This window comes from Solea solea, chromosome 7 (genome assembly GCF_958295425.1).
Source record: "Solea solea chromosome 7, fSolSol10.1, whole genome shotgun sequence".
NCBI lineage: Eukaryota > Metazoa > Chordata > Actinopteri > Pleuronectiformes > Soleidae > Solea > Solea solea.
This window is the reverse complement of record NC_081140.1, coordinates 23,941,215-23,963,145: the sequence shown is the minus strand read 5'-3', so window position 1 is coordinate 23,963,145 and position 21,931 is coordinate 23,941,215. Positions and strand designations below refer to the sequence as shown.

The window sequence follows — 21,931 nt, the reverse complement described above, 5'->3', positions numbered from 1 at the left end:
TAGTCAAATATAAAGAAAAACGCCAAAATTATGATCTTACTTACTCATTAAGACTAGTTATAAGTACAGAACTTCATGTGGCGCATGTGCACAGTTACTCTCAGGAATTTAAGCCTCGTCCCTGTCGACCTTTCACCTCATCACACGGGATCGCAGACACTGGAAACCAGCATCCACACCGACTCCGCATCTGCATTTGTGTTGAATCTGTGCAGCACACCGTGCTCAGTGGGCATCCTCCCACCCGCTTGCAGGCAGCTGCAGCATGAGCCCACATCAGAACTCCTGCACCTCCACATGCTGCGCATGTTTCATATTAGCTCCCCTCCCACACACCCAGAAACCTGGGATCCACCGCCTGTCCTGCCTCAACCCTCCAGAGCCCGGTGAGCAGCCCCAGCTATTGGACGACTGGCTGAAACAGAGCCAAGCTGGAGTTTGAGAGAACCGGCTCTCTGTGGGTATCTGATGCGAGGTCACCTCCTCCTGCCGGATGACTTGTACGAGTGGGTCTCCTCTGCAAACTAACAGCATCAGTTCTCCTCCCACACTTGACCATGGGTTGTTCTTGGATGCTTTTAATTGCCTCTGCTGGGGGTTTAGTGGTGGTTACTCCAGCTGTTAAAATCACGTAAGGGTCAGTCAACTTGTAATGTTGTGTCAGATGTTGTAACAGCACTTCAGCTTAGAAGATTTGCATCAATTAATGTTGCATACATTTGCATCTTCTCAGCAATGTGTCCCTTGACATTTGGAAGTTTGGAGTGCTTATGTTCCTCTTCACTGAGACATTTACTCAAACTCCACATATCCTCTTCCAAGTAGCTGAGGTCAAAGTGATTATTTCATCCATCATAAATATTAAACAGGGGGAGAGGGTAGACTCATCTTGTTATGCGTTTGCCATCCCAAATGATTTTTCGTCATTATAAATAGCGCAGACTATTTCCTCTTTGTTTTCTTTCCAACGGCTTAGCATCGCTCAGCATGCATAGGAAAATAATGGCAGGTTTGTTTTTCCCATCTGCCCTTTTGGGAAAATAAACAAGTTAATGTCTTGAGCCGCGGTGTTTCAGACGGGTCACTGAGCAGCCTTTGTCATTTCAGGTGGCCGAGGGTTAACGCCACACACGCCAGCACTCTTACACTTCCAGTTGAGGTTTTTTGTGTGTTATTTATTTTTCCTTGAGAATTATCTCTGACAGTGAGTGTGTGTGCGAAGATTATGTCAATGGCAGAACAAGCCGCACATTATGGTTAAGTCCTCCGCAGCTGCACCGAGATTAGCAACAGGTCTAATATGCAGGGTTTTCCCAGGACCCCCTGCTAACCTTTCCACATGTGCCTCTCGAAATTAAAATGTTTATTTTATCCTTACACAAGTCCTTTTGGACACAAACTTAAAATTAAATGATCTCAAATGACCTGTTGGCATCACAGTGTATATCAAACAGTGACTCAGCTAGAATGCACACACCAGTTTATGTCATTATTCTGCATCTGTTTTGTCTCCTTTAATAGAAATAGTCGCTGTCAAGTAGCTCTGTCAGGCAATACTATCAGACCTGACTGAGGGAGCATTAGTGTCTATACGGTGGCATTTATTCTGGCAACCTGCTGAGAAACTGGCTTTTTTTGGAGCAGTAGAATTCATGCCTGAATGATTTCACTATTTTGTGTTTCCAGTCAAACTCCAACCTGTTTGCAGCTACACATTTACGAGCAGAATGTTGCCGTTGCCTCCATCTGTCCTGAAGTAAAACAAATCATTTCCTGTGTGCAGAGCAGGAATCACGCTGGGCGACATGAGATAAACACGGAGAGAGCCATGTGAACACTGATAGACTTAATCAGCGTTGTGTGAACACAATGGCTTGAATAGGAGACCTCTGTTTGTATTTAAATATCACTCTCTGCAGCTGCAATTAACCTGCACACGTCATGCAAAACTACAAAATAAGAATACGTTATTTCTGGTCTTGAGTGCTGCTTCCACCTCACGCAGCTCTGTTAGTTCAAACCTTTTTTCCCTTTGGCTAAACAATATCTCTCCTCTCTGCTCGTTTGGCTTCTCCTGGAACCCCTTTCTTCTTAAACGGTTTGATGCTTAATCACTTCCAGATGCAAGGTCCAGATGAAAGACAGACACTTCACTTTTAGAGGGAAGCATAATGAGAGTCACCTACCTACCTAACTTCACAACTCTTAAACTGCAGAGTACAAAGAGTAGATCCACATTGTTCTGCAACTTTTGGGAGATCAAAAAAACTAATGTGGGAGTTTTGTGGCCCTCCTGCAGTGTTATTATAAGACTTTACCTTTCTTTCGTTTTAGATGTTAAAGTATGTTTTAGTAATAAAATGAATGTGCTGGAAATAATTGAGATGCAGCACCAGACCTTGTCAGGTGACACTTTACATTACAGTATAATAACAATGTGGTGATTGTATGGTGATAACTTTGTAGAAAGAAAGTAATATTAGGGCAACTACTTATTTCTGCAGTAGTTACAAGTATAATAGCTTGGTAATATGTAGGAGGGGTCTCAACTTTATGATATGTAATTATTGTATTTCATTTGCAGATATTGCACTGATTGTAGCCCACAGTAATTTGCATAACCAAGCTGTTACTTTGGAAATAACTATTATTATTATCTCTTATTATTACCACATTATAACATTGTTATTACCATACTATTCCCCTGTTGTTACTATAATGCTTTGTCTTCTACCAAGAGAAAAATAGAACACCATAGTCTGCTGTAATGCCATGACAACTGGGTAAAAATAACTAATGTGTAAACAAGCCTTGTTTTTTGGAAGTGGATCCTCACATAAAACACATTTAGGATTGTGGCGTCATGGTCTGAAATGGCATGATGTTGAGTCTATCATCACACCGACCTTGTACTCGCTTCAAACACAGAAACTCTGTCGTGATGTTTTGACTCACTCGTTTTTTTTTTTTCCTCTAGCAGTGTAGTAGTTATGGTGAGTGATTTGTGAGAGGAGAGGAAAAAGTCGGGAACCTTATCCTGTCCCGTGTCTGCACTCTGAGCCCTGACTGAGTGTCATTATATTCCAGTCTGCCATATGACCTCCCCTCTGTTCCTCTGCCAGATATTTGGACCTTACATTTGTGTCAGTGTCGTACACGACCGCAGCGAGATGAAAAGCTGCAGTTCATGGAGCGATTGTTGATTTAGAAAATCAATATGTCTTTGTCAGAAAGGAGTTTATTTTATGCCTTAACAGAGCTGGGATGATCCTCTGCTGAGAGGCTGTAGGGCAGTGGAACCTGCTCGGGCCATAAACTTCATCAAAATGTCACTGTCTTTTCAAATGTCAACAGAAGTTTCTCAGTTTTCAGCCCAAAGTTACTCAGAGTGGGCAACTGAAGCACATCAAGACTTACTGTAAAATATTATCTGTTGTCATGTTTATTCTTCAGTACATGTGTAATGGATTTTTATTAGTCGCTCTACAGTCTGGTCAAACCATTAGCAGCGTGAGGACGGTTGGAACCGGTCGCCGTAGCGAAAGGGCGATGTGATTTGGCAACTGGCACACAACCGTGCACTTGTGGAGAAATCCGCGTGATTAAGATGGTTACTGAGCCTGACATTTATATGGTGTTTCACAGGGATACCCCGACTCTGCAGATGTATTTAAATGGACATCTGGACTGAGAAATGACTTGACAAATCTGGGGAACATTGTGCATGTGAAGTCGTGCCAGGACACTAAAAGAGGTTTTGTGAATTTGAATTGCTAATAATGAATGCAGTCCTACATAACTGTTTGCTCTCTGATCATAAAGAATGTGTGGCTGTGGCAATGCCAGTGTAATGTTTGCTGAGGCTCTCTCTTTTTTTTTTTTCAACAGCCAAAATTATGCAAAGAATAATAGAGACCTGATGTAAAATTTCAGTTGCGAGGAATCATGCCTGAATTGCTATTTGAGAGTTTCCTGTGAATATCATTTATTTGGCAGGGCCACACACAAAGAGTTGCCCCCCAACCAAAAGCATTTGTTCCCATGTCCAGCCAACCCACCAGCTCTTGGAATTTATATGACCTCTGTGGTCACCCCCCAACCCCCCAACCCTTCTTTTTACTTCCTTTAGAACAACATTTTGGCTGTTTTTCCAACACTGGCACAAGATAAGGTGCGTGGAAATATGGAATTTTATTTCCAGTAGATTTGCTGTGAAAATCAGGGTCACCAGTGGGTGAATCACAATGCCTTTGATGTTCCACGTTTCCTGCGGCATTACCATCGAGCCTACATTTCCATTTGGAGACGGGAGGAATCAAAATCTATCAGAACGGATGAGTAGATTATTACCTCCATTCATTTCCAAGGTGAACCTTTGCAAAATGATGCGGTGCTACTTCCCATTGCACGTGGCCGCTTCTCTATTACGTAGGCAAATGTATGCGTGTGGAATTTTAATGGAACAAGCTATGTTTACAAATCCTTAACAGCTTTGAAATCATGTTGATGAACACCATTAGAAGTAGAGATTTTGTATCTGACTCAATGAGGAGGTACAGCAGTAGAGTTCTTTCTATCCATCCATCTATCTATCCATCTATCCATCTATCCATCTATCTATCTATCTATAGTGGTCACACCAGGGAGGGTTCAAGCATCAGTGGAGAAAGATACAATTCATGAATAATCCTTTTCACGACAGAACAGAGCGCTGTAACCCTTTCAATTAATGAAAATATCTCGAGGTGAAGAATGTGACAGTGCGTGGCATAATCTTTCACAAGAGGTAATAGAGTCTTGTGGGGTTGACTCAAACTCATCAAACACAGCGAGGTAGCTCGGGAGATAAATGGATATCTTTTCTTTCTGTTGTAGCTGGGCCGTGTTTTGAAAAATCACAACTTTTAATCCCGCTCACACAAGGCAACCAGACTTCACAGGCCACAGTTTGGCAGTGTTTAATGTCACCATTTCGCAGATCTTACACGTGTCTTAAACTATGCAGCAAAGATTTCAGCTTTTCGTCTGCTTACTAACCACCCAAAATCTTTCACATATGCTTGGTCGGAATCCAAACAATACTGGCCGCGCGGCGGACGTTTTGGAGTTTTGATATAGTCGTCAACAACGTGTGGGCTCCTTCCTTCCACCAGGCTGGTGTGGTCTCGGTGTGGTGGCGTTAGAGCGGCGGTTGGACGTGTCGCAAACTCTCTGACCTGCTCAATCTGCCGCTCAAGAGTGCAGTGAAAGAGGCCTTTTAGGAGGTCTCCGCCTCAGTCTCCTCATCTCGGCTCTCCTCAGAAGTGATGCCAGGACAATAGAGCAGGAGGAGTGTGCATGGCTTCACACCAGCTGTGAAAGCTCAAAGCAGTTCTCAGTCCAGATTTCTGCAACTCGCCTACTCATTTGATTTCTTTGAGCCTACGCTTTCCTCTTTGCCTCTCCTGTCTTCTAATGATCTACTTGTCACTCAAGCAGTCAGTCACATCCTGCTGCCTCTAATTACTTGTGTGGAAGTCCCGCCTTTACAGGCGTAATTGGTTGTGTCTGTGAAATTGTTGTTCAAATGATGCTGGATATTTATTATTAGACTTTTATGCAATACGATCGAGACATTTTTGGAGAAAAAGCTCATGATTTGATGTTGCTATAAATCTGTGAACAGACATTTTGGCGGGGTTGCATTTTAGGCTACTCATCATAAATGTGGCGGCTTAAATTGGATGGAGTATTTAGCCCTCTCACCTTTTTTAATAACACTTCATCATTCAAAAAGCAAGGTTTTCATTAAGCTGGATCTCAAGGGATGGAAACTTGTTCCTGCTCAACATCCGCACTGATCTCCAAGTGCTTCTTTAAACCCATTTCAGCTGCGTAGCTAACCAGCCAATGTATCGCACATGGTGCGTTAAAGTAGCAGCACTCTCCGAGTAAGACAGTCATTGGCAGGGTCGTCATTTTGAGCTGAAGAGATTCAGAGATGACATCCAGTATTTTCTGCATATTTCATTTTGCCACGAAGCTGCGGCATTTAATTTGGTCCAGAGTCACAGTAGCCGCCGCTGCCGCATGTGCGCTGGGTTTGTTTAGTTCCTGCTGAACACAAAGAAGATTCTTGCTGAAATCAGGGTGCAGCATGAACTCGGTTTCGCTCCCTTGCTCCACAGGCATCCCGAGACTGTGATGAGCAATGATTTTATTTCCAGTGTTTGTACTTTTGCGTCTTTGCTTACTCACTTCGAGGACGTGTGCACGGAGAGTTTGACTGATGTGTGTGATAATTTCCCAGTTGGCAAACATTTACTTGCCCACTCCATCATTTGTGGGCTATTTAGATTGGCAGAGGTGCAGTCCTGATTGGCTGGGTTCACTGAGGGCTACAGTACGTGAGACAGATTTGTTTGACTGGGCACTCGCAAATAAGAGTGATTGAAAACTGCATTGCCTTCATTTCACCTCTCGTTGGCCTCAATGGTCTTCGGCTTCTGCGTCACTCATTTACTTAGTTTTTTTACACTAATTCTATTTCCACTGTGGAGCTTTTTTTTTGGATGGCTAGAGGAGGAGGAAGAGTTTGGTGAAGATTAGTCCACATTGACAGCAGACCTACTGAGATCTTTGTCATTCACTTTGAACGGAGCCGGATCAAGCGTTTCTTAACTAAATCTTGGATCTGTTGCTTTGCTTTCGCCCAATCGGATCAGGTGATGCAACAGCCAATCCAATCACATGTTTGCATTTAGCTCAAACAATACACAGTGCAAACGGAGCTCTCTTTTCACACGACTGATGATGTTGGCAGACAATATGCACCCAAAAAATGGGAAACATCACATTACCCTCACTTTAGCAACATTAGCAACTCTTGCTACGTAATGTCAACAATGATCGATTAAGCTCTGCTAACCCCATGAGTAAAGCATGAGTCAATAGGCAACTTTTGTCTTCCTGGTTTTAAGGATGTAGGTACTTTTCAACACCCACCACAACACACCTCCCACAACTGTGGCCAAATAATGACAAATCAGCACCCAGGGAGGTTATCAACATGACTTTGCAGATATTAGAAGGAAGTCGTAGTTGATTGTAGAGGTATAAGTGAAGTATTTACAAAGTAATGGGTGTGCATTGTAAACTAATCACAGCTTGTGTAACTCTATTGCTTTGCTGGGAGGAGTAAAAATGACAGAAGTTGGTTTGTGGTGGGTGTGTGTATTCAAATTACCAGTGTAGCTGCGGGAGAGAAAAAAAATGGTTGTCTGTAAATCCGTTCAGTATTTTTCCACGAAATCGACATCCCAAGAAAGTAATTTGGCTCAACAAAGTAGGACTTGTTAGGTGGGTTCCTTCTCTTTCACTTAAGTTTTCCCCTAGTGTGTATATAATTTAATGGTATTGTAATTTTGTTGTTTTTTTCGTTACATTTCATGCACAAAATAGACCTTAATAACCAAACACATAGTGAAAGCAAGGCCTATGGAGGCCCAATATAAACACGGATGGTTCCATTTTTCTATCACTATTATGCTGTGCAATCACTTTAAACATCACACTGACAAGTTCATGCCAAAAAGTTGTCTGTTTCAGCTTTAGGATCCGATACTGGAAAAGCTGCTCTGATAAATCATAAACAATAATTGTCAGTGTAAATTAAACTAAGAATAGAAACCACACAAACCTGGATGTGTTCTCTGGCTAAGCTCCGGCTGTCTCATTCCCTCTCTCTCTCTCGCTCAGAGTGGGGATATTCGATGAGCCAGAAAACATTAGAGCATCCAAAAGCCTCAGGATCGTTATTCCATTTGAACACATTATATACATACATACATAAAGACACATTGTTTTCCTGCGAGTCCTGATTGGACGTGCTCTCTGGAAAGTTCCCGGAATCTGATTGGAGAGCCACAAAGTGCTCAAGTTATCGTTGGATTCTCCCAGCTTGTTTTTACTAAGGACGCGGCCAAACATTGCCTTTCCCCTGCTGATAAGACAGCTCCCATCATGCCTCACTCAAAACGTGGGGTGTAGGGAGAATAGTGCTGGCTGCTGCTGATGATCCCAAGATTACTCTTTGCTTTTGAACTTTTAATCCAATAAAAATACGTAATGCTTGCATAATAGCTATACATTGCAGTGGACGGAGGAGAAAGTCAGAGGGAAACAGAAAGAGGGGGCCCTTTGTATTCATGTCATGATGGCTATTGTACAGTTGTTGAATGGTATCTCTCTCCCGCCTGCGGGGCAGACAACTCCTACTTAATTACCTCAGCAGGAATAAATATTCTTTAATCTGGCAAATGCTCGTTTGGAGACGTTTGTAACCTTAAAAGCTAAGTGTGAGTGGAGAAAACATTTATAAAAACACAGGAGAGAAGTGCACAAGAATAGTATAAGCATTTTAATGAATAATGAATAATGGAGGACTCCTTACAGTGACATTGTGGCTTAAAGAATCTAATTTCAGATTATATATATATGTATATGTATATATACACATATATTTATCTGTTTTTAATTTACCATAATCATTTTTTAATCAGACTTTTATGTCAGGAATGCTGATGCCAAAGACCACATTATGTTACGTTGTCCTCATTTCTCAGGGTTCATGGTTCGTGGTCAGCTTTAATTGTCCTGCTCGTTTTTCATTTGCATACGGTCTCACACGGGTGGCTGGCAAATTACAATCTCCTGGACAGACGAGCCGGTAAGATGACACTGATACGCTGTGATTAACCTACGAGTGAGAGTGGAAGTGAAATTGCAGTCTCTACAGATTCCAAAATAGCCCAATAGCTTCAGGCATTCTTCTTACCAGTGGGTAGGATTCATGAAAATACAATGGTGTGGTTTATTATCTTACATTACACCTCCCCCCCCACTGAAAAAGTTCCCCAACTTATGGAATATATTGTTCTCAAATATCTTTACCGCAATGGATCCTGCTTGTGGAAATTAATTTCATATTGTACAAATCGTGTTCTCAGATGAACTCGCGCTCCACAGATAAGGTCAGTATATCTCTGTAGAGCACACAGCACTTTAACTCAGGTTAAAGCTTATTAAAGTCACAGGAAACCCTTTGTGCAATGTGGGCTCTGTGTTCAGTCTGAACATGTGTTTACGCTGCATCATTATAAAAAGTAGCTTTCATTTTCTTTTACTTCCCTTTTTAAGGTTTTGTACTACCATGATATTGAATAAAGGTGATTTAAATGACATATGGTTATTGGAGTATTTGAGAAACTGCTGATCTTCACGCACAACTATCTCTAGGGTTGACAGATGATAGTCTAAAAAAGAGAAAATGTCCAGTGAGCAGCAGTTCTCTCGTGAAAGTGTCTTGTTGGTGCCAGAGGTCTGAGGAGAAAGACCAAACAGGTTCAAAATGAAAGAAAAAACAATGGTAGTAATCGAAATAACCACTTGATACAACCAAAGTACGAAGAAGACCATCAGTTATTGAGGTTTTAGAAGTTCTACAGCAGCAGAACACACAGGGTGCCATCCCTTGCACTGTATAAGGTGTCCTAAGTTTCACACAATGTGATGTACTTTTATAAAACATATGGATGTTTGTTGGTAAAACAAACAAAGAACAGGTATTCATTTTTTACCTTCCTTTACCTCTTGATGACACTCATCAGACGATGGTGAAAACATGAAAAACAATCGCACGACGCTGTTCGCTTGTTATAAATAACTTGTCTTCCTCTTTCGAGAAAGATTAAATATTACAGTAAACTGCAGCCTCCGCACATTAAAAGATGGAGCGGCTTTTTTGTGTTGCTCTTGGTTTCTCCTTTTTCCTTGTGTGGTTTATTATTCTTCTCTCCGGGTTTTGCATCTGTGCCAGCTTTACAACTGCCTAACGCCACTCACCCTCTGTTAGGAGTTACAGTCATGAGTGTAGGGCATGCTGTCTGCCGAGTCCTCCGTCTGCCATCTGCTCACGATAGAGTCAGAGCCTGAATTACCGCAGCCCAAACCTTCATCACCTCGAATGAATGATTTCCATCTTCTCACACTCTCACCAATGCCATGAGCTTTTGATGATAAGCATGGATAGCCTTATTTATCTTGGCAAAGTTCCTGATGACTTCACAGTCTTACGCTGAGGAGACTCTCTGCTGCTGGAGCATAAAAGTATCAATTCAGGGTTTGGTTTTTTTCCCCAATTGGTCTTTTCCTAAAAACAAATCCATCTCAAAAAGATGGGCGCAAAGAGAATTCTAATCAACCTGTAAGGTTTAATCTTCCTCTAATCTCTCACAAACTGTGATCCAGACTCAACACTTGCAAACAATTACACCGCTGGCACGCAGGGGCCCGATGTGATTGGTCTGTTTGCCTTACGCTGTCTTGGGAGATCTCGCAATAATTGAGTCGGCACCCTGGCTGATGGCTTGTGAGCTTCTTTTATAGTTCCAGCAGTTCCAGCCCACTGTTGATGTGCGGTATTATTGAAAGCAGACTACAAACGGGACATTGCATTATGGCATAATGTGTTGCACCAAAGCGTACTGTGTGGTATCCCACTGTTCCCCAGCCATCCTTGTCACTGTCCTTTGCAGACAGACGCCAGTCCTGAAGCCGGCAGTTTTCTCTGCTGGCAACTCTCCCAGAGCCTGTAGAAGTCATCCTCCTTCCCGCCAAACTCTTTCATTCCCTCTGAGCCACTGCTCTGCCAAAGGGCCTGTTTGGCTCCCGCTCTGCCTCTGATAAACAACAGAACTAGTCCAAAGATGCTTTCACAAAGCACCTGGTATGATGTTCTTGTTACAGTTTACAGCTTTCTGAGTGGTCATTAGTCTCCCATCCCACTTATAGAAATTTGATTTCATCTGCTGCGGCATTAGAGTAATAAATACGGAAAATGCTGAGTTTATCCTGAAATTTGTTTCCATGAAATGATCTACTGTTTTCATGATCACTTGAGTTTTTGAGAAAAATGCAATTTTAAAAATAAACCACGACAGAAATATGCGGTGTATGCGGTCAACGATGGGTTGCCATCAAAGCAGCCAGCTTTACCAACCATTTCATCTTGCTAGTCTCCATATAGATCCTGTCCTGATGGCTGTGCCAGCTGCATATGAAGGGGTATGACAGACAGTATAGCACAAGTGCTGTATGACTGTAGTGTTAAGCAGTGGTCATCAAGATGAGATATATGCTATAAATACAGACCATTTATTCATCTCCATAAATAAAGTAATAAGGAACTCCTTCAGCCAGGTATCAAAATGAGGTTGTATCTCTTTGTTCCAGACATTATGGATGCCTTTCTTTGATGCAACCATACTGGACTGGAACAATAATGTTTTCCAGTGACTCACGGCAGAGTTGGCTGCTCAGCATTAGGGGCAATGACATATCCATATACAGTACATCTGAATAGCATCCAAAAATCCCTGAAACTTAGGACTGAACCGAAGCATGTGATTTAAAGTTCCATCAGATTGTTGACATTTAACACAAAGTCAAGATGAAGATGGACAGCATGAATATGATTCAACACAAGAGAAATGAAGCCTCTGTACACCTGAGTTAACTGGTATCTTGAGTTAATTGAGCGAGAGTGTGAGCCCTGAGGGATTCTGGTCCAGGCATTTTCAGAAATGTACATTGCTATTTCTCTCCTCCATGAAGCCCTCAAGTACTGTGTAGTTGGAGTAGTCCCCTGAAATGTATTCACAAACTTAGAAACTAGTTTTTTTTCATGTCAGACGTAGATAACGAAAGAGACAGCATTCCATCAGGGGATTTGTACATTTCAAAGTTTGAAACTTTTCCTCTGCACTTTTCCACTGTAATAAATCTTCATTTTAATGCACAATGTTTCATGAAAGTCATTCTGTGTTCTCTCCAGGTGACCGCGACAGATGCAGATGGCGGCTCCTTTGGATCCATCACCTACTCCCTTGGCTCTGGCATTAACAGCGCCGTTCCCACCCAGTTCACCATTGGCAAGGAGACGGGCCAGATCTGCACCAGCGCTCCGCTGGACAGAGATCAAGGGCCGTCCGGCTTCGACTTCACCGTTACTGCAGTAGATGGGGTGAGCCACCACATTTTGAAATCATGCTTAATATGAATCCATTGAGCCACAGAGTATGCCTATAAAAAGAGCAGTCGTGACATGGCCAACCGTGCAGAAAAAAAGGAAAAAAAAAAGAAAAACGGTTCTTTTTTTTTGACTGGAGCAGCCAAGTTAAAAATAAAGCTTGAATGGCTCTCAATGGCAGACTTACTCAAAAGTTAGTATAGCATCCTGTTCACATTATTCCAGATAATACTTAAAAAATAAAAAAGGTTAAAAATGAAATAAAATTACTGCGGTCATGTTAAAGCAATCAGATGGAGAAATGCCTCAACCGTCAGGCAGTAATATTTTAACAAGTTGGACTGCAGCCTCCCCCGCTTTCGCCACCTGGTCCAAATGAAAAGCCTGCACTGTATTTTCTGCAAATGAAAAGCCGCCTATGAAACAGATTGTTTGGGCGAGGCGAGCCCTCTCGCCCTCCACGGGTCATGACACATTGCTCCTTCCCGAGGGAAACTATCAATCTGTATCCCTCCACGGACCTGCTGGGACTGTAGTATTTTAGAGGGTACACTATACATCGAAACTTTATCAGGGTTTACGGCCACTTTTTTTACTAGCGCCATTAATGTGGCCTAAATCCTGCTTTCAGGTGTGTTTTTTCTGCCCCATGATTTAGTGCGAAGGTTTAATAAAAGAGCTTTTTGTTTCCTCCTGCAGGGCGGACTGAGTTCAGTAGCCTATGTGAAGGTGGATCTGGTCGACATTAATGATAACAGACCTGCGTTCTACCCCGTCAGCTATGCTGTTAGTCTGAGCACACAGAGCACTCCCGGGACATCTGTTGTCAGAGTGACGGCCTATGACCCAGACTCAGGCGAGAATGGCAAAATAACTTACAAGACGGTGCCTGGAGGGGCCTCCCCATACTTCACTCTCAACAAAGACACAGGTTTAACATGAATACTTTTCTTCTTCTTCTTCTTCTTCCTGTATACCCTTTAATGCAGTTTCTGAAGATCTCAGGTAATAATTTTGTCTGTTTTCTTATTTAACCTTCCTGTAGGCGTGATCTCCCTGTCTCGGTCTGTCTACGGGAAAGCCAACTCCATTATTCCCATGGTCATCTCCGCTCAGGATGGCGGTGGTCTGGTTGCACTTGTCAATGCCAGAGTCAACATTAGTGTGGTGGCTGGGCTGGTGGCGCCACCTGTGTTTGAACAGACTCAGTACTACTTCACTGTGTCAGAGGACGTCCTGCGAGGGACAGTCGTAGGTGCGGTCCAGGCCAGCAGTAAGACAGGTGAGGACTGAAGACACATACTCATACTGACTCACTAGATGTGTTTCCATCAGCCTAAGTAGTGTGCAATAAAACGCCGGAATGGAAACAGAACATTTGAAACCATCTTTTAGTACAGCATTGCATAAATCCTCCAAGTTTGACAGAGGTGGAAAAAGTTGACAAAATTTAATGTGAATAAGTGCAATGAAAACTGATTTAGGGAATAAAGGATGATGTGTAGAAATCGTGTGACTAAAAAAAATCCCTCCAGTTTCCAAACCACAAAATTCTCTCTTTGTGTAAGAAGTGAATATCACTTCAATAAATGTTGGAAGCAGTTACAAAATGTGAACTGTATTCCAGTGAATTAACTTCCAATATTTACTCCAGAGCATTGGTTGGAAACCCACATTTAAGCATCATCGTTGTATTTGCGATACATTTTAAATGAAAGCCTACCGACTCACTCCCTGTGGATCAGGAGGTAAAAATCAGAAGGCTGGTGTTTTGAACGCCCAGTTCGCCTACTCTGTGTACCAAAATGTCCTATGGTAAGAACTCACTTACTCACAAGGTGGAGCTGGTCGTCTTCTAAACCCTTGCTCCTCCTAAGACTCTGAAACCCAGGTAGAGGACATAAGATGGCAATTCAAGCTACTCTAATCTGCTCAATGAAGACACTCAACCCAGAGTTGCTATGAAAAGGCGTCTCACTCAGTCACTCGGCTCACCTGAACACCTCAGTATACATTTATCAGTCACACTGGATCGCACGTCTCTCCCTGCACCACTTGTACAAATAGGCGTCGCGCCACTATACACACCTAACTCTGAAATAACATCAATCAAAAATTCCATTACATGACTGTGTTTATGTAGTCATTTTCTGAATCTTAAGAGCTATTACTGTCAGGGAAATTGAAAAATGACATCTTTAGGGTGCACTCTTACTTCTGTGCTTTTAGTGTAGTCTCCTGGGCGGAGGCGCTGACGTGGCCTCTGGTTTCTGTCTTCTCAGGCACCAACAGAGACGTCTCCTACACCATCAGCTCTGGGGACCCTGGGGGTTACTTCACAGTGGATCCCGGCACTGGGGTCCTAAGGACAAGTCTGCCCCTGGATCATGAAGCCCAGTCTGCACTTGATTTGGAGATTCAGGCCCGCAGCGGAAACCCACCAGCCTTTGGGCAGACCCGTGTCCACATTAACATCGCGGACATCAATGACAACCTGCCCGTTTTTCTTCCCTCATCCTCAGAGTCCCTGCTGCTGCTCGAGCATACAGAAATGGGCACAGTCATTTACCGGGTGCAAGCTGACGATCTTGACTCTGGAGTAAATGGACAACTCAGCTTTGACCTTTCCTCTCCCAGTGCAATCCAAAGGACCTTCAGCATAGATCGCAGCAGCGGAGAAATCCGACTGGTTGGGGGTCTCAACTATGAAATGACCCCTCGGTATGACCTCCAGGTGATTGCCAAGGATAATGGAGCACCCCAGCTTAGTGCCACCTTCATGCTTGTGGTACATGTCCAGGCAGAGAACGACCAGGGACCAGTGTTTGATACCCTCACCTACCGTGTAGAATTAAAGGAAGGCACGCCGATTAACACCCGCTTCCTCCAGGTCAGAGCCCTGAACAGAGAGACTCCCGGCTCTGGTCACTTCAGTAGTCCTATGGCATATCACCTGCGTCCAGACGGGGATGCTGCAGGGTTTGGCATCGCTGCAGACAGTGGCTGGCTGTTTGTGAAGAGTGCCCTAGACAGAGAGGTCAAGGACATGTATCTCTTAACAGTGATGGCGAGCTCGGGCCACGGACAGTTAAAGAAGACGGGCAGCGCGACGGTGCGCATATCGGTGACGGACGAGAACGACAACTCTCCGCGCCTCACGCAGGAAAGGGTGTTCATGGCTGTGAGAGAAAACCTGCCCGCAGGAACGGGCTTCGGTCACGTGTCAGCCACAGATCGAGACAGTGGCCATAACGGACGCCTCGGCTACCGCTTTCTGCACCCTGACCGCCACTTCCAAATAAACTCCCACACAGGTTTGTTAAAAATGTAATGCTTGTGCTGTAATTGTAGAAAAATATTTATTTAGACTTGGTGGGTTTGCTTCATTAGGCGGCCGAGGGAAATGTGTTTATTCATGCAGAAAAATAAATACACGCATAAAGTCGCGGAAGAGCCCTAGAGCTCGCTGAAATGTTGTGCTTTAATAAATCTGCTGTTGACAGAGTGACAAGAGAAAGGCATCACGACTAATATTATATTGTGAAGTTTAAAAATATACTGAAGCATGCCCCACTCAAAATAATCACTTTTCTAACATATGACACATCTTTATATTACTGAGCCAAAACAAATATGTATTCAGCTCCTTTCTTCATTAGTTCAAACATTCCCCATCATCAGTGTGGAAAACAACATCTCAAAAAAAATGTTTATTTTTCTTTTGTTATTGAAAATTTAAACTATATGGGGAAAATACATTAATTAGTGTTTATACAACACCCTGAGTCATCTGAAGAGGATGAGAGACAGTATTGTCATCAATTAGTCAGACGAGGGTGACAGCAGCATGAAGCATCGTGCTGGGCTCTAATTGGCCTGCTGAGCCTGTTATTCAGTGGGTGGAGATGCAGAGTTTGTGATTTGTGATCAGTGTCTGGCTGCGTTGTGAGTCTCTACAGAATCTGATAAGCGTCCTGAATCCCTCCATTTGTCCCTGTGTGCAGATGTGTACGCGCACTATCACACAGAGTGTGGCTGTTACTTCTGTGTCATTGATCAAAGCGCGCTCGCAGCCAAGTCTCTCATCATTATTCCAGTGCTCTCTACTTTTACCTCGGCATGAAATTCCTCACAAACACCTCCTTTTCTCCCCAGGTGAGATCAGTACAAGGGCGACTCTGGACAGAGAGCAGCAGTCCAGTTACCAGCTGGTGGTGGTGGTGCAAGACGGAGGTTCGCCTCCTCGCAGCGCCACCGGCACAGCCTTCATCACCGTCCTCGATGACAACGACAACGGCCCCACTTTCACCCACAGCCAGTCAGGGAAAAACCTCATTATACAGGTAACGCTACAAGACACTCCTGTCGTAATTACACCATTTATTGCTGTTGTCGCTGGATTGGCCGAGCAGAGAGCACAATGCAAGAAACCTCCATATAGGAGTGAGCCCAAGCAGCAAACGCTGAGCCTGCTAAACTCTGATTTAGAAAGGTGGCGGCTGAAGCTGGCAAAGCTTTGTCAGCAGCATTGGTGTGAGGAAGCATTTGTGTAGCAAGAAATGAGCGCGGCAGAAGTGTTATTTTAATGGACTGCCTTGGTATTAGAGTGGCTGTGATTGGAGTGTGACTAATAGATTGTGATTAGCAGATCCGTCAGCCGATTACAGCTGCGGCGTCCGAGTACCCTGTCCTGTTTCTTTCATGTGTATAGTGATACATACATTTGTTTGTGTTGTTTTTAACCCACAGGTGACAGAAGGTCAGTCTTCAGGGGTGTTAATGGGCTCAATTCAAGCCAAGGACCCAGATGAAGGAGAGAACGGCACGGTGTTCTACTCCTTGTCAGGTACAGTACCTGCAGGAATAAAGCAAGTTTCCATCTCAGAAAATGTCTTATTCAAATATGAGTTACATGTGTCCAAATGAGCAGCATGTGATACTGTTAATACATATAAGGACTTTGATACGCTTCACTAACGGTCTCGGTAAAGGGAGGGCTGAGCAGATCAGTACACACATTTGAACTGTGTTCAGTGAATAACTAACACTGTGGTAGAGTTTGTGGATTCAGCTCTCCCACACACCCCTAGTGAAGTGTTCCGTCTCATGCAGGTCCGAGGGCTGAGCGTTTCTCTTTGAACCCAAACACCGGTGAACTTCGTTCGTCATCTCCCCTGAGCCACTCGGAGCGAGCCGAGTACAGTGTGACGGTGACGGCCACTGACAGAGGACTCCCCCCTCGCAGCACCTCCTGCTCCCTCACCATTCAGGTCAGACTTTCACTGGAGCTCGGCCAGCACAAACACCCTCACTGCTCACTTATTTAATATCAAAGACATGGGCTCGGGGGGCGGGCTGAGAGGATCCGTGTCTCTGGGCCCCTCAGCCTCACTGCAGACTCATATCAGCCTCACTTCTGACAAGCTTCCCTCCCATCTCCTCCCTTTTCTTCCCCTGTGAGTTTTCAAGAGGGAAATTTCTATCAGAGATGGAAAAGTGCGTCTGAATCAAATACTCCCAGCTGGCTCATGATGAGGCCCAGCTGTAGACGGCTCTGATCAAGGTCACTTTCACTGACTCCAACATTTTTTTAATACAGTAGCCATTTTTGCAAAGAGCAGCAGGGCTACACACTTACGTAGCGTTGGATGTAATTCACTTAATATTTAATATTTAATATAGACCAGAAAATGGACAGAATTGAACAAGAGCCCTTGGAAGAAACTTTGCATTTGTAGGTTACAGGAAAATAGGGTCGCCATATAAAAAGCTCTAGTATGTTACGTTTTCCTTTTTTCCAAGGCAGTCATCATGATCGGTTAATTGGATTAAACAGTGCAGTGTTGTTCTTCCCCACTGACGCATTTCTGTAATTTCCTTCAATCAAATTTTTAGACTGATTTATTGAATCCGTCAATGATTGAATAAGACTACAGCAATTTATTTCTGGAGCCCTCCTTTTTCTCCCATCTAATGTGGAACCAATTGACAGCACTTCATGTCAGATTTCACAAGAATCAGTGTTTGTAAAGTGCCGTCTCACTGTGGGAACCGTGGTGTAGGATGTGGTGCTGCAGTATCCAGATTATCCTTTGCTTACAAAACAATGTCAGGAATGCAGCTAAAAAATATTTGATCAATAAGGCCGTAACATCTCTCCATTCCTTTAACAGCTGCTTGCATTTTTTACATTCTTCTTCTCTTTTTTTAAAGAAACGGTGTGCATGTGTTAATTATGGAGCTTTTTATCTTGGAAAGAAAAGACGCAGTAGTCTATGACTTTGAACTGATCAGAGGAAGACCAGTAATACGTCCCAGTGCTAAATTCAACTCCTGTTACCATATTCCTCTTCTTTTATTGTGCTAGTTTTATCATCTATTATTTTTCCTGGCAGCGATCTAAGTATCAGATTAAGTGTGATTAATGTGAGCGAGCGTGTTATTCAAGTCTATAAAAACCTCTTGTAACTGGTTTCATTTTTATTCCCAGTGAACACACAGAGAACAAGAGGGTGGAGTGGACAAAAATCTGGTTTTGCTTTGGCTAAAAGCCGTGAACCATTTCAATTCTTTGTTTAGAAAATCGTTAACTTTTTAAGTTTCCACCAGGCGTCTCAACAAAGCAGCGGATCCACAGTTCACATGTAGTACATGTTCACATTCAGTGTTTTTCTTTGCTGCAGGTTCTCAGCATTAACAGACCCACGTCCAAAACCAATTCACTCTCCCTATCTTTCAACTCTGTGGAGGAAGCCAAGCCTGGATCTGTTATTGGTTCGGTTCGTCTCCATGACAGAGAAACCCCAGAGGAAGGCGAGGTGACCTACACGGTGGTTGGAGGTACGGACCGCGATGGAACATTTGTCGTAGACCGTCTGACTGGAGACGTGTATCTGGCTCGCCCCCTTGACTATGAACGAGAGGCACACTACACCCTGCACATAGAGGTGGATGACTTTTCTCAGGCCCCCCCCAGCAGCACCTTGGTCGACCTTGGCATCGATGTAGAGGACAGCAACGATCATGCTCCTCAGTTCCCAGAAGACCCCATCACCATCGTCATCTCTGAGAGTTTGCAACCTGGTTCCTCCATCTATACATTCCAGGCTATCGATAAGGATGGCAGTGGGCCCAACAGTGAGCTTAGGTACTCCGTTCTCCACCAGTGGCCAAGCACCCCGGGCCTCCTCAACCTGGACCCCTCCACTGGGGTTCTGTCCTTGGGCCAGGATCTTGACCATGAAACCACCTCCAACCTGATTCTGGTTGTGAAGGCAACAGACTCTGCCATTGATGTCAGTCAGAGGCGCTGGGGCTCTGTCACAGTGAGGGTCTACGTCACCGATGAGAACGACAACCCGCCAGTGTTTAGCTCTCCCACAGCTGTCAGCGTAATGGAAGACCAGCCAGTGGGCTTTGTGGCTTTGTATGTCATGGCCAGAGACGCAGACCAAGGAGAGAACGGCAGAGTGACGTACAGCATCCAGTCAGGAAACACCGGAGGAACGTTCAGCCTGAACCCTAACACCGGTAAGTCTGGGCCAGTGTGTGTTTTATGTTGCAATAAGGATGTCGTGTGGTGGATGGATTTTGTTACACAACTGTCTTTGTGAGATCCTCATGCCAAACAGTTAGTGTTTGTTTTGTTAACCGCAACTGCAATATTTTACCAACCACAATACTGTGATTGCCTAGCACATATGGTAGAAATCAGGTCGCTCATTTAAAACAATTTATCTGTTAACAGGGTTTCTGGTTTTCCTGGTGGTAGTATTACGCAAGTCATATGCAGTATATTATTTGGACAGAAATCTGTGAAATTCCCCTTTCAAGGTGTATTTGTGTGCACCACAAAGCAATGAATTTGCATATGTGGCTCTGAATATGCACAGATTCAGTTGTTTTTTTAACTGGAAACAGCAAAATATTACAATCAAATTAAAATGGCTTGTTAAAATCTGTTATATCAAAATTAGATGCACAGACTCCTCCACTCACCCTTTCCCACATGCATGAGGTAGCGCACAGTCACGGATATTGTGATAAAATAATGAGCGCAAACACAGACACAAAGTGATAGTGGAGACCATTAAAGTTATTAATGTGTCAACTTGGCCACAGAAAATACAACATTCCATAGCTGTATTGAACTCACGTGATTGAAAATTCCCAAATCTGGGATTGCATATGATCCTCATGCTATACGTGCATGAAAATCAAAGCATATGCTTCCAATCAGACACGTTAAGGTGCTCACCATTACTCAAAACCTGCTACATAGAACAGGAACATTTTGTAGCCATCTCTATGACATGAATTAACAGAATAATAGCTAGCTTTAGATTACTTATGAAAACATACTTGTGGTTAGTAGCTCCATCCCCCTAAGTGTTACTTATTGGACCTTTAAGTTTAAAATACTTTCACTTCAAATGATAATAAAACTCTGCCGCTGTTCACGTGCATTAAAGTTTTTGTATCGACTGTTTAAGCATTTGTGCCACCTCCAGCTTACACTTTACCTCACACGTGTACTCACCTCACCATGTGCCTCACCACCATCGCCCAAGCCCCCCCCCCACCCCCCCCAACGAGGACTCACACACACTTATAATACTCTTCTTACTTCTAAGTGCAGCACAATTCTTGCTTCACCTCTCATGACTTATTTCTCTCAGTTGGAGGCCAGACAGACAGAGCAGCCTGCCAAATATGAAACACGCACAGACACACAAAAACACACACATCCATTTGCATGCACACACACACACACACACACACACACACAAGCCCCATCATCTGTTATTGTGGATCTATTCCCATGAAAGACCAAAGAGCCTCCTGCTTCAGCTTCTGGGAACCATTAGAGAAGGGATCAGTTACGCGTGTTTGTGTGTACACACGTGTGTGTGTCTCTGTGTGTCGGCATGCACATGTGCGTCTGCGCGCTTGCATGAGACTCTGTCACTTAGTCAGCGCTGACCTTGGGCTATTTGGTTCCGTGAGCTTTGTTGTGGTGTTTGAGACACGTGTCAGCGTTGGCTCCACCCTCGCCTTTCTAGTCGCCAACCAGTGTGCCCCCTGGAGCCGCCCAGGGGTGGAAACATGAAGGGTCTGTCATGAATGTCACACCGTCTTCAGCCCAGTGTGTGCACTCATCTTGAAGTGTTTTCATGCACACTGGTTATTTGTTAAAATCATGACAGAGTTAATCCTCTGAGCACCTGGTTTGCTTCTGTTTTGGGGTCAGTGACCAGGGACCTGGGCTCATCTCTGCACACTCTGTTTTCATTATTTTGACACTGTAGTCCACCATAAAAGAGAAAACCTGTCAGGTCACACAGTGAGACACATACCCACCACTCTTTGTCATAGGGTAGGTCATTAATGTTCCTCTTTGAGCAACAGGTTGGTGATCTGCCACCTAGGGATTAAGACATCAAATGGTGAATAACAACGTCTGCGTGTGAGACCAAATGTGTTTGTTTGTTGTCCAAACAGCCTCAGCTAACCTTCATACAGCAAACCGAAGAATGACGCCACAAACCCCACATAGGCTTAAGATGTCGGAATTGAAACCATTCAAAACAACAACTTTCCCACTGTTGTTTTTGTCTTGCCCATGTTTTATCAGTGACCAGGGAAACGGCAGGATCAGAGGAGTCAAATTTAGTAAAAAAAAAGTAAAGAAAAAAGAAAAAGTCCAGCCTGTAACTCCTACCAGGTTACAAGCTTCAGGGCAAGTTATCTCGGTCCTAGCAAAACAAAAAGCAAAAAACACACGCGAAAGTTAAAAAACAAAACAAAACAGCCATGGTCTCTTCTTTCTTCAACAGTTGCAGCTCATTTTAAGGCATGAAATTG

General features: G+C 43.7%; 1 protein-coding gene across 1 annotated transcript in view; it reads left to right on the top strand.

Moving 5' to 3' along the window:
- The window catches only part of LOC131462580 (protocadherin-16-like), an 88,802-nt gene that overhangs the window by 55,009 nt on the left and 11,862 nt on the right, over positions 1-21,931 (top strand). Inside the window, exons 3-10 of the mRNA XM_058633890.1 lie at positions 11,873-12,061; positions 12,767-12,998; positions 13,113-13,349; positions 14,350-15,381; positions 16,223-16,410; positions 16,817-16,913; positions 17,180-17,337; positions 18,751-19,597. Coding sequence (XP_058489873.1) covers positions 11,873-12,061; positions 12,767-12,998; positions 13,113-13,349; positions 14,350-15,381; positions 16,223-16,410; positions 16,817-16,913; positions 17,180-17,337; positions 18,751-19,597 — 2,980 coding nt within the window. The remainder of the gene's footprint in view (positions 1-11,872; positions 12,062-12,766; positions 12,999-13,112; positions 13,350-14,349; positions 15,382-16,222; positions 16,411-16,816; positions 16,914-17,179; positions 17,338-18,750; positions 19,598-21,931) is intronic.